General features: G+C 38.1%; 1 protein-coding gene across 1 annotated transcript in view; it reads left to right on the plus strand.

Annotated features, from left to right (window-relative positions):
* LOC148019318 (uncharacterized) overlaps nucleotides 1-777 on the plus strand; it is a 204,429-nt gene extending 203,652 nt beyond the window's left edge. Inside the window, exons 15-16 of the mRNA XM_087660921.1 lie at nucleotides 117-255; nucleotides 404-777. Coding sequence (XP_087517047.1) covers nucleotides 117-255; nucleotides 404-520 — 256 coding nt within the window. The 3' untranslated portion in view covers nucleotides 521-777. The remainder of the gene's footprint in view (nucleotides 1-116; nucleotides 256-403) is intronic.
* The last annotated feature ends 12,495 nt before the right edge of the window (nucleotides 778-13,272 follow it).

Raw genomic sequence — 13,272 nt, forward strand, 5'->3', positions numbered from 1 at the left:
GAGAAGATCAAACCGTATCTTAAGCACAAGTTCTGATTATAATGGCTTGGCTTTCTGTTGAAGAGATTCTTGAAATAGTGGTGAGAAGGCAGCATACTAAGACTGTGTCTTTCCAGAGAAAACGCTTTGCTGCAGAGGGCTCCATGGGCTCCACGCTGTGTTAACCTGGCGAGTGACTCATCGGAAGGTGGCCCAGTCTTCGCACATGGAAGTGCATCGACTGACCCACAGGGACTTTTGACAGAGGAAGAAAAGGTGCTGCTCAATGAAGTATCTCAGTGCCATAATCCCAGTGGCATGCTTCATGTGCTTAAATGTGGATGTTTGGCATAGAAATTATCAGGTTTGGGTAAAACAAGGGTTTTGGATTAGCAAAGGGTAATCCTTTTGATGTCCTTTACAGGCTATGGAATACATCAAAGCCCAAGAAGACTTCCTGATTCAAGCTGCACAGGCGTTGGAAGATATGAAGATGGCATCCATTGAGACACACCAAGTGCCAGGATTGTTGGGCTCTTAGTGGTTTCTCTCCCTATACTACTAGGCATTGATGGGTAGGGTGGATGTAGTGCCCAACTATGAGGATATGGTGGCATCCTCCTTACGGAGCATTCTCCTTCCGCCTGCTGAGAGAGCAACTTGCCGACAATGGCATACCTTGTATTCAGCTTTGCTTGTATATATTTCTATAACGATAGACCAGTACGAAGTGCTAACATGCAATCGAATTCACATGTATAGAGGTCCCTGTATATTTTCTATGAAATAGACCAAACATTACTACCTAGCAACGCTTTCTTCTTTTTTCTTAAGACGTAAATCGACTAGAATTATAATTTCTTCTTAAGAAAAAAAATAAGATTTGAATTACCTAGAAAGTAGGGTAATTGCATTTACTCGCATAAATAGACGGATTCTAAGTTTATGCTTTCTAGAAATGACATACTATATCAGGAATAGAACTCTCTCCCTCTCCCTCTCCCTCTCCCTCTCTCTTTCAAAAGGGTAATTACATTGATTACTAAAGAGTAAAGGAAGCGCAGATACGCTAGAAATTCTCTCTCTCTCCCTCCTCCAAAGGGTAATTATATTAATTACTAAAAAAATAGACACACACACACACATGCACGCACGTACGCATGCACACACACTCACTCCCTCTCTCTCTCTCTCTCTCTCTCTCTCTCTCTCTCAAAATAGTAGTGGAATCGAGTCACAAGCACCACTTTTCTATATAAGTTGTTAGCTTGATGTTGGTCTTTATTATCCCATTATTCTCATCTCCTTGACCTAGAAGTGAGGTTCTCATTTAAGAGAGCATCTTAACACAAGGATATTAAAAGTATTGGAGAAAACTAGGAAACCTAGCTGATCCATATGTAAAAGTCTAACATCAATATGCAATGATTGTTGCAAAGATCAATGGATTTGTCATTAGAGACTTATGAAAGATCCTATGATTGCATTAGAGAAAAATTATTGTCTATGCAAGAAATAATGGAAAGCCAATCAACCATGCCTGATGTTTACCAAAGGCCTTGAGAACTATCTTCAAGAACACCCTTGGAAGTCTAAGCCAAAGAAATGCATGCAATGTTTGAAAAAAAGGATGCATTCGTTTTATGGAAAGTGTAAAGAAGATGTTGCATTGTTCCCATGGAGGAGATACATCTAGGAAAAATGGTAATGCTTTTCTCTAGTTGCCAAAGTTTTTCCAACTAGAATGACTCCCATAATGCATCTCAAAAGCAAAACCCTCCATTTGAAGGGAGCTTCTTTTCCCAGTGGTTTTTACCCTTAGCTATCGTATTCATATTGTGATGCATGCCTATTATCAAATGTTTACGGGCTTATTATGGACAAACTTGGCCCTCTAAGAAATGCCATGTCACATTTTGATTAAAAAAAGTAGTGTATGATTATCACAAATAAACTTAAATGTATCAAACTTTAGATACTTATAATATAGTCTCAAGAGCTTTCCATTAATACATAATATAACTAACAAGGTTTGGATGTGAGGTGCAAGAGATGTAGGAAACTCAAAAGCATCACAATGATAAGTTTTTAAAGCTAAGATGAAATTACCTAGCATAACTTGAGAATATGAACTAAAATTTTGACCTTGGAAAGTTAGATTATATTCCTTGAGAGGTATCCAATGATATGTCAAATGATAGGGTTTCAATGTAAGATAGGGTTCCTTTTTCTCCCCATTTTTCCAAGGAGTTGATAGCATTGTATTTTTAGAGGGCTCAAGATTCATTCTAAGTGAAGTTTAATGACTCTTATACATTACAAACTTGTAAGTGTTAGCTATTTGCACATTACATAATGCACAAAAGCAAATAACCCAACCTCATTTCAAAAAAGAACTCAATAATTTCACCTATCCTCGAAAGGATCGTGAAGGACTAGTTGCAATCATTCAATTTGAAGACGGGTAAATATGTCACAAATCCAAATTTTAGTTCTCTTATCTTGAGAATAAACTCTCTCTCTCTCTCTCTCTCTCTCTCTCTCTCTCTCTCTCTCTCTCTCTCTCTCTCTCTCTCTCTCTCTCTCTCTCTCTCTCTCTCTCTCTCTCTCTCTCTCTCTCTCTCTCTCTCTCTCTCTCTCTCTCTCTCTTTGGGGCTGGTCCACCCCCTCCCCTTGTCCTATACTAGACCTACCCCAATCTAATTTGCCCATCGTCACCTTGCCTTCCCTTCCATATCTTTAACTATCCTCTCCTGCCCTCAGCCTACCCACATCTCTCACCCTTGACTTGTCATGTCCTACCCCCACCATGCAATCATGACCTACCAAGGTAAAAATTAAGGGACTCCCATGACTTTTAGTTTTTGTAGGTAGGTCAGCAGATCAATGGTGAAGAGTTTAGAAAATTGGGCAAATGTTATGAGACAACCCTATTTTTAAGCTATTTTTGGAAAAAAAAGGCTTAAATGTGTGTATTATATATACATGGCTATTTTCTGAGTTTTCAAGCCTAAAAATTTAGTCCCCCAGTGCAACCAAGAAAACCTCCAAAAAATAGCACTTGGGCTAGTATTTGCCCCTAACTTTTACCTTGTGGCCTACTCTGTGAATACAAGAGGACATTGGACAATAGCATCACAACAAGCACTGAAGCAAGTGAAGGCAACACTCTTAGTATAGGTGGAGTAGCTCAAGGCTAAAGTTGTGGAGATAACAAACTCAATAACAAGCAAGGGGCAATCAATAGGAGCTACAAGTACAATAGATATTCAACAACTAAGTGAGGATGTCTACATAGAAACAACCCCAAAGAGAAAGAGATATCAACGGAGGCCATCACAACATTGGAGGAAGAAATGACCAAGATTTCAAAAGGTCATGTTAAAGCCAACCAACAAGGCTAGGTGGAGGTGGCTAAGAAACGTGTGAAAAAGAAGGTGGAAGAAGACAACAAAAGGAAGAAACATGTGAAAAAAGAGGTGGAAGAAGAAGACAACAAAAGGAAGATTGTATGATAATAAATAGTACAATTAAGGAGGAGAGGTTGAGCAAGTGTAATACCTAAATGTATGTATGATGAGCATGGAAGAAACAAGTGAGAGCTCCCTTGAGAATGATGGAGAAAAGCTTTGTATGCTATTGGGATTCAAGGAGGAGACCCGCTTCCATTTAATAAGGCATGGAGAGTGGGAAAGGAAGTGAGCAAAAAAGGACCCTTGTACTTCAATTCAACAATGAAGAAGAGAGGACATCTTTCATGAAAAAAAGGGTGATTCTGCATGGTATGAGAGAAGAGGAACCCATTTACTTCGATGATGATCTCACATGGATGTAGGTGTAACATCATAAGGCATGCATGCCCCAGATCATACAAGCATGCAAGGAGGGGAAGAAGGATATTTACAAAGATGTGTGGGTCAACAAGCCATGGACTAGGGACTCATATGCAAGTGTAGCCAATCCTAGTGGCTCTACCTATACTTAGCCTAAGCTTAGTGAGGCTTAGCTTAACATGGCTTTCCTTGCCCACACTTAGCATTGGCAAGCATAGCCAAATCTAGTGGCTTAGCATAGCCTAACCTATAGTTAGCCTATGTGTATACTTAGCTTAAGCTTAATGAAGCTAGCCTAATGTGGATTTCCTTGCCAACACTTAGTATAGATGGATATATCCAAGCCTAGATTACCCCTAGCTAGCCAAGCCTAGCCTAGACGATGATGTGTGAAGAACAAGTAGTTGATGATATGGGAGATATCAGATAATGAAGCTCATCCTATGGTTTGCAAATCAAGCTTGGCTTGGCACATTCTAGCCTACACTTATCCTATGCATATACTAAGATTTGGCTTAGCAAAGCCTAACCTAGCTTACATTTAGCCTACACTTAGTGTGTGCTTATACTTAGCTTACACATAACCAACTCCTACACATAGCCTATTCTCTCTCTCTCTCTCTCTCTCTCTCTCTCTCTCTCTCTCTCTCTCTCTCTCTCTCTCTCTCTCTCTCTCTCTCTCTCTCTCTCTCTCTCTCTCTCTCTCTCTCTCTCTCTCTCTCTCTCTCTCTCATTATATAATATTGTGTGTGTGTGTGTGTGTGTGTGTGTGTGTGTGTGTGTGTGTGTGTGTGTGTAGATTTCTTGTTTTGCATTTATATTTACCATGTTAGCATGTATTCATATTAATCAATAAGCTTCATAAAAACCCATTAAAAATCCTATGTAAGAAATGAAAAATGCATTTCTAGTGCATTGAACAACCCATTAGTAGCCCTGCTCACTAGCTCTGTATTGTGTTTATCCTCATGGCAAAGATTGCATTTTCTCTATAGTAAACCATAGCCTAAATACATTATTTAAATTGGCAAAAGCCACATGAAAAATATCATTAACATTGTCATAATAGATGAAATAACTTACACGTTCAAATTCATTTTTCTCCTATTTATTTGTGCTTCATTTACTTTAAGAACCGTTTATTAGAGCTAGAATTTGAAGGAATTAAGCTCTCTCCTTTAGCAAAACACGAATTAAGTTCTCTACAAAGATAGCAATGATAATGTGCATAGATCTATGTTTTCATCCTTGTGAAGAAGTGTCCTTGAGCCTCGAGCTACATATTGAGCTATAAATCATCACTCAATCCAAACATCTACAATAAATATTTTAGTTGGTTAAATGAATGGATCTGGATATGACCACAACGAGAAGCTTAAAAGAAAACAATATATGATAACAAGAGCATCTAAAATATAATATAGAATGTAATATTATGAATATACATTGAAACAAAATAAGTTACGTATACCATCCTTAGAATAAGATAGGCCATAATATGTTTTAAAAACCTATCTATGTCACAACATTTACCCTTTTGAGAAATCATTACCAATACCTTTAATCCCATTTTTTTAATTATAAAATTATTAATTTTTGCTATCAATTTATTGCATTAATTAAAAAATTAGCACTTAAATGAGTATAAAACTCTTAAAGTCAATCTTCTTGAGGAAACAAGGCACCCTTGTTAAAACCCATGATGATATTCATATCAGTAGTGCAAGGTGAATGCATTTTGTCATAATCAATCGTGCACTTGGCATCTCATTTGAATGGACCACCTAACAAGGCCTCTTTCCCAACCCCTTCTACATAAAGCAACGCATAGAAAATAGTGGAAAGGCTTTCAATCTCAACAAGTAACATAAATTTGTGTTTTCCTAATAGAGTGTAAGGCCTCTTTCCCAACCCCTTCTACATAAAGTAACACATAGAAAATAGTGGAAAGGCTTTCAATCTCAACAAGTAACATAACTTTGTGTTTTCCTAATAGAGTGTAAGGTGTACCCCATGTGGGTTAACTTTGATAGTGTTAGGGATCAATTTAGGTCATCCAATATTGGTCCAATTATTGTATGGCATGATATTGTTATTAGCTCCCTTGTTAATTAGAGCATGACTTGTATGCTCTTTCTTAGCTGTGAGTTTGAACCTAAGATAGGTGGGCGGCATAGTTTCCATATCTTTAGGGTCAAACTTTGTGATTTTTATAGTCCATATCACCATCAAAATAGCAACATTGATGGCTCATAATGAGTGGGTTGGTGAATAATACTTTTTGATATGGTAATGATTGAAAAATCTAATGCCTTTTCCATCGAGAATCTCAAGTTGCACATTGCTAGTTTTGATAATTTGATGCACATGGAAAGGGTTGATACCTCTCATTTTCATCTTTTTTTTGTGGACTTTAATGAAGTAGAGCAATACTAAATTTTCCTTCTTGAAGTCTCTTGTTTGATATGCTTGTCAAACTGGTCTTTCCATCTAGTCTTTTTGCAAATTAGGGCATGTGTCGTTATTAGTAGCCTTGTTTCTGACAATCATTTGAGTTTGATCAAGTAGTTCATCCAAGCTTCTCTACCATCCCATCATGCTTGCATAGCTACTCTCAAGCTAGGGACAAGAAATTCAATTGGCATTATGGCATTATTCCCATATGAAAAATTTAAGTAAGGTTTGATTAGTTATTGTCTTATAGATCATTTGATGTGCCCATAAGGTTATTATAAGCTTGTTGTCATGGTTGCTTCAAGAGACTAAAATTGTCTTCGTTAGCACGTTGATTAGGATTTTATTCGTGGTCTCCAGTTGACCATAGTAGGGAGATGACTTTCAATGAATGACTATGAATGCAAACAATGATGCGTGATTAATTCATTCATAAAGTGTGTGCCCTAGTCACTCACAATCTTGAGGGGATAGTTGAATCTAGAGATTACTTTCTTCCATAAGAACTTTGGCATTGTCATGTGTTGTTCTTATGAGTAGCCCTTGCCTTAGCCCATTTGTGAAGTAGTCAGCACGAAAACCAAGGTGGAGAACTTTTAGGTCCGACAAAAGCAATCCCTCATTTTTCAAAAGTTTAGTTGGCGCTATAATTGGTGTGAGCTCCATCTTATCTTTTTGCATATATACTTTTTCAAGTTGAGATTCATCGTAGTGTTTTACAAACTTTATCATTTTGCAGAAGAGGATGGGTTACCATAACTGAGACTGGAGGGTTTTCCATGTAGTTGAGTCCCCATAAAAGTTTCATCGTGTGACTCTCGCATGTGCTTCTATTAGGACTTCATGCATCTCATACTCACAAGTGCACCTTCTTAGCAATCCATCTTGACCTATTTGATATAATTATCTAGGGATAAACTAATAGGGTTGTGGGTTGAGAATAAGACAACAAAGCTGAGCCTTCTCAATTGGGTGATTGGGTATTTCTTTTTCAAGCACTTTTACAACATCATTGAGCTCATACGGGATAAGATACGCTTTATAAATATCTTCCTCTCGAGGTGTTTTAAACAAGTTATCATCATAAAGATCCTTTATAGTGTTGTTTATTGACCAGGGAATCTACAAAGTGATTCCACTATCGAGGAACTAGCTGACAAGTCACCATCTCAAAAATATACAACATATCCAAGGCTACATGACGATGCTTTTGTATAGGATGGGATCCCACACACTATAGGTTGGATTTAACTCATTGATCACGAACTGTGAGTAACCTTTCACCAATAATCGCGGCGGATACCACTACAATGGGCTACATTCAGCCCCCATAATCAAGGCCTTGTATTCTACCATATTATTAGTAAAAGAGTATCCTAAATATTTACCCTTTTCATAACAACCCTACATCAAGGATCTTTAATGACTACACCAACACTCACATGTTTAGTGAGCCCGCTAGAAGCTCTGTCAAAATACAAAGTATAGACCTAGTCTTTAGTGATAGGCCACACCATGCTTATCAGCTCACTCGTATTTATGATAATCAAAGTCGAGCCGAGAGAGAGGATGTATAACAGGTACAATCCCTCCTTCCTCGCTGAACTCGATAGGAATACTTGTAAGAATCCTTTGACAATAGTGGCAGTAGACCTTGATATCCTACACGTGAAGGATCTGTCTTGCCACTCAATAACTTGATAACTGACTCCACTAGATTACTTGGCCTTGGTGGTAACCCTACTCTAAATATGGATGCTCAAGATAAGGAATGATTCTTCCCATCCTATTGTCTTGGTACCTACTGCAAGTAAATCTGAATCATGAAGGACTTGCATAGGCATCAAGTCCAACATCAGCCCTTACACGTAGTAAGGCTTCGGCTTATTAAAATTAACTTTATTTTTAAGATCTACCCCTTGCAAATCTACTAAAAGGGATGTAGAGTCATTCTCTCCTATATGTACAATTTTATATGGCCCGTCCCATTTGGGTTCTAATTTACGAGGAAATAACTCACAATAAGCATCATAGTGTAGCACCAATTGAACCTTCACAAATTTATATTTCTTAGCCCAAAGGTCATGAAGTGCTTTCATTCTCTTCTTCCCTACCTCTTGATGTAATAAAGCTTGCAATCGAATTTCATCAAGATGCACAAGAGAAATAAATCTTTCCTGCAAGGCTTGTGCCTCACCCATTGAATGATTGAGACCAAATCCCATAGTGGGCAACTGTATTTTCAATAGTGCATATACTAGCTTGAATGGGATGTGGCCTATAGCTCTTTTAAATGTCGTATTGTAAGCCTAAACTGCACATACAGTTTCTTATCCCAATCTTACTTACTTTCGAACACTATCTTTGGATAAGATTCCTATAAGCTATTTATTTGTATTCTCAACTTAACCATTTGCTTGTAGATTATATGGGATAGTTTTATTGTGTTTAATCTTCAAAGCTTCCGTCAAGGCTACTATAACCTTATTCAAGAAGTTTGTTCCTCAGTTAGACACTAACTCCTTAGGTGGACCAAAATGGTAGACAATTTTCTCCATAATAAAATTGGCAGTCTCCTTAGCGTTATCCTTCATTGTCACTTGAGCTTCAAACCACTTTGAGAAACAGTCCATAACTACAATAATATAACGCTTCCACCAAGAAGGGATGAAAGTTGTATCAATTTTGAATAAACCTTCAATATCACTACCTTTAGCCAAAATTTCCTTTGGCTCCCCGAAATCCACAAACATTCCATAATGCCTTGCAACTTCTGTGGCTTACTCTTAATCTCATAATCAAGCTCTTACAAAGTGATAAACCACTTTGCTAAATGGTTAGGTGGCTACAACTTATTCATCAATAGTTTAAGTTCACCTGCCTTCGTAAAGAATACCACCTTCTCATAGAGAATATAGTGCCTAAATTTCTTTGCTGCGTGAAAACCATTCCAAGGCACAATTTCTTTAACTTCGGATATCTCCAATTTACAATTAGCAAAGACTATTGGATGATACCATTTCTCTTCCCAAATTTAGGCTAAACAACAACTAATACTAAAAGCATTATCCTAAAAGATATAGAAGAGGTGAGGTTATTGTTGCTACTGAAAAGATATAGAAGACCTCACCTCTTCTGGGTGCTTTTAGGATTTGTGCTTTCGCTAGTTCTTGCTTTACATCCTCAAAAGATACTTGACAAGCTTTGCTCCAATGAAACAGATAATTAAAAGATAATAAGTTTGTCAATGGTAACGTTCTTTCTCCCACTGCATTGATAAATATTTGATAATACCCCACTGATGACAAAAAGCTGTTATCTCTTTTGGAGTGTACAGCGGACTCATATCAACTATAACCTTTATCTTTTCAAGGTCAATCACAATCCCTACTAAGCTAACCACATGGCCCAATAACAACCCATAGGACACCGCAAAGACACACTTTCATGGATTAAGAGCAATCCAGAACTAGTTGCAATGCTCAAGACATTTTCTTAAAATGATTTGTTGTCTTTCCCTTGTCATGGCTGCCCCTAGATCATCGATGAAGCCTTTTTAACTCCTTTGGGGAAATGTTACCAAAAGTCTTATCAGCTCTACATTGCCAAGACCGAGGTGCATTCCATAACCCAAAGGCCACCATATGATACGCAAAGGTACCAGGATAGTGATAAATGTCATTTTAAGCTTATCTTCTTCAACAATAGCCATTTGGTTGTATCCAACAAAGCAATCCATAAATGAATAGATTTCCCTACCCACCACTAAGTGATCTAAAATTTGATCAATAAATGGTAACAGATAGTAATCTTAACTGCTTGCTTATTAAGCTCTCTAAAATCTATGCAAAGCCGAATCTGATTATTCTTCTTCTTTCGAATTATAGTGGTGAGCACCACTCCGTATGTTGAACCAAAAATATCAGTCCAACTTTTCGTAAATTTTTCAACTCCTCAAACAGTTCGTCCCTCAATTCAAAAGGCATACGTCTTACTTTTTGTCGCACAGGGTGGCTACCTTTCTTTAGGGGAATGGTATGAACAGCTAGGTTGCGAGGAATACCTCTCAGCTCATCATAACTCCAAGAAAAGATGTTGTCAAATTCCTGAATTAAGGACACATAGTCCTTCCTTTCTTCCAAACTGAGCATGGATCCTAATTTAATTAGCCATGAATCATTCAGCATACCAAGGTCCAACTCAATTACACCCACGTCTCTTATCCTCTCCTGAGCCTCTATTGGCTCATTCAAAGTTACTTGATAGGTATCCTCTATAGTGGACCCCTTGCTGGATTCGTCACTTGATGATGTCTCACTACTAGTTGCATCCTCTAATGTATTTATCTCTATAGAGGATAAAGAAACTCTCTCACTTTGAGGAGATTCAAGGAAGGCATCTACTCGTCTAGCACCTCTGCCAAAGTTCAACCGACCCAGGGAGTATGTCAACTTGATAGTCTGCTTGTAAGATCCATGGTTTGCCTAGCAATACTTGATAGCAAGGCCACCCTGCCAACCTAATCACCCTAAAGTCCAGAATATATTCCACATTGACAACCATCACATGAACTTTAGTAATGCACCCTTCAAGTTGTCTCAACTATCACATCAACCATTTGGAGAGTTGTGGAGGTATCTTTTTTTATTTCTAATCCTAGTCTCTCCATCAATTATGAACTCACAATGTTGACAGAGAATCATGTGTCTACAATAGCATGATCCACTAATATTCCATCAACATATGTTACTATCCTTGGACAATGCTTTTCAGCATGCTCAAACCAATCATCTTCTACCCATGCTATTTCCAAGGGCTCCATGATATACCCTGTGCACAGAATCTTCTTAAACTCTTTACTGTTGGGAGCATGAGCTCTCACTTCATTTTGGTTTTATTGCCGGGACCACAAACTTAAGCTTGAGCACTTGTGTGCTTCAAATCGAGCATCGAAGTAGGGTTTCGTCTCCAAACCAGTGCTTGATATAGGTAGGAGATTTGGGGGTTTTAGTCTTCAAAACAAGTATTTTGGGTTTTTAATGAGAAAGTAGGACAAATCATTTCAATATTTAGGTTTTGATTTTTGTTGCATTTAGAGTAGGATAGGATTGAGAGATCAAAGCAAACAGTTTTAGGGTTTTTGTGCTGTAAACAGGCCCAAAATAGGGCAAAAACAGGGGAAATGGGGTTGCAATCAATTGACAAGGCATAAGCACTAACAGGATAGCACTCGAGCATTAGAAAAAAGGTTTAAGGCCCAAGGAAGGGGGGTTAAAGGCTCACTTTTAGCTTTTGCTCTGTGTGTGTGTGTGTGTGTGAAGAGAGAAGAGAGAGTCCAAGGCCAAAGAAATGGATTGATCGACTTGTGCGGGAGTTTTTTGGCCATTCCATGTATATAAAAACCTTGCCCCTTGTCTATTCTTGCATTCTGGAAGTTTGTGTGGCCTGGCATGCCCAAAATCGTTGCCATCAATTCAATTCTAGCTTTGACTAGAACTGTAGTCGTCGAAATCGGATGCGACTAACATAGTTCGATTCCTAGAATCGAAATTGGACTATTCGGTTCTAGATAATTGGACGGTCTGATTTTGGAAATTGGACCACTAGAACACCAGACAACCCATCCAATTGGATACGTGACCCATCCAATTTAGACAATCGGACACTCAAACAATGGGACTCACGCAAATTGGATGCCCCAAAATCAAACCACTTGGGAATTGGGCGGATCTAAATTGGACCAAACAAAAATCGGACCACCTGACGTTCGATTCTGAGAATCGAACACTGCAAAATTGGACCAAAAATCTGACATCAAAAAATTTGACAAATCTAGTGCATCCCGGATGAAGCAGAACACCTTTCGCAACGAGGGCATCCTATGAAAGCCTGACAAGCACATTTGACCTTAGAAATCACAACTGGGTGGCTAGAAATGACTACTGACAGTCACCGTCATCTTTTAGCCCCTCTTAGAGCCATAAATTGACATGCAGATCCCAATTAGACCTTGACTAGAGCTGAAAGGCATAGTACAGACCCTAAAGGCTAGTGAGAGTGGTTATCAACTGAGCCTAAAGCTATATTCGCTAAAGAATATAGACAAGAGTGCGGAAGCTTCATTTACCATTCTACATTACACCCTACATTTTTTAACACTTGAAGTGCACTTAAAAAAACTGAAAGCTTGATTTCTCACTGTGCACGAAAAGAGCACCATACACACACTAAATGAACGTAAATTGAGAGCTGTCTATAAATAAGAAGGAATCCACTCAGACTTAATAAGCAGAATGAGCCCACCAATAGGAGATGACCCTCAGACCTAGATGGGTGATCGAGAGCCCCAATCTGTAGGACCAAGAGAGAGACCCAACAAACACAGAAAGCCAGGCACATAAAAGGATCAACACCATTGAAGGCACGACACTGCTCGACTTAATCAACTTCATCAACAACTAGATGGACATTAGGGGAGCTTTGAGGTCTCGAAAATGCCCTGTAAGTGTTCCTAGAGAGATAAAATATTTTAGAAAATCAAATCTTTTTTTATTCTTAAAAACTTTTGGTAAGTAAATATATCAAAATTTATTAATAAGTCATTGTCATGATATTCTCGTGGTCACATCAAACCTAAAAATCTAAGCCACCATAAAGGTAACAACGATTGTCATAATGAAAATCTTACTCATCCTCATTAAAGTGAAAACTAATATTCAATTTGAATTTTTTCCAACGTTCGATTACTTCCCTCCATTCTCACTCTCTTCTTTCTTTCCAATACTTACTAGTTCTTCTTCGTTTTCCTTCTTGTTTCTAATTCACATACTTTTTCAATCCAATCTTCTAATCACATCCTTAGCTATGAATCAATCATCCAATGATCTCTGTAGCTCTAGTAAAAGGCCTCTCTATCATCTTCATATTGAGTTGGATAGTCAGTATGAACCAATAAGGAAGAGAACAAAACCCATTACTATTACTAAGTCTACGAAACATGTACTCA

The sequence above is a fragment of the Lygodium microphyllum genome, chromosome 20, assembly GCF_053477565.2.
Source record: "Lygodium microphyllum isolate KBCC chromosome 20, Lygodium_microphyllum_v1.1.10, whole genome shotgun sequence".
Classification (NCBI taxonomy): Eukaryota; Viridiplantae; Streptophyta; class Polypodiopsida; order Schizaeales; family Lygodiaceae; genus Lygodium; species Lygodium microphyllum.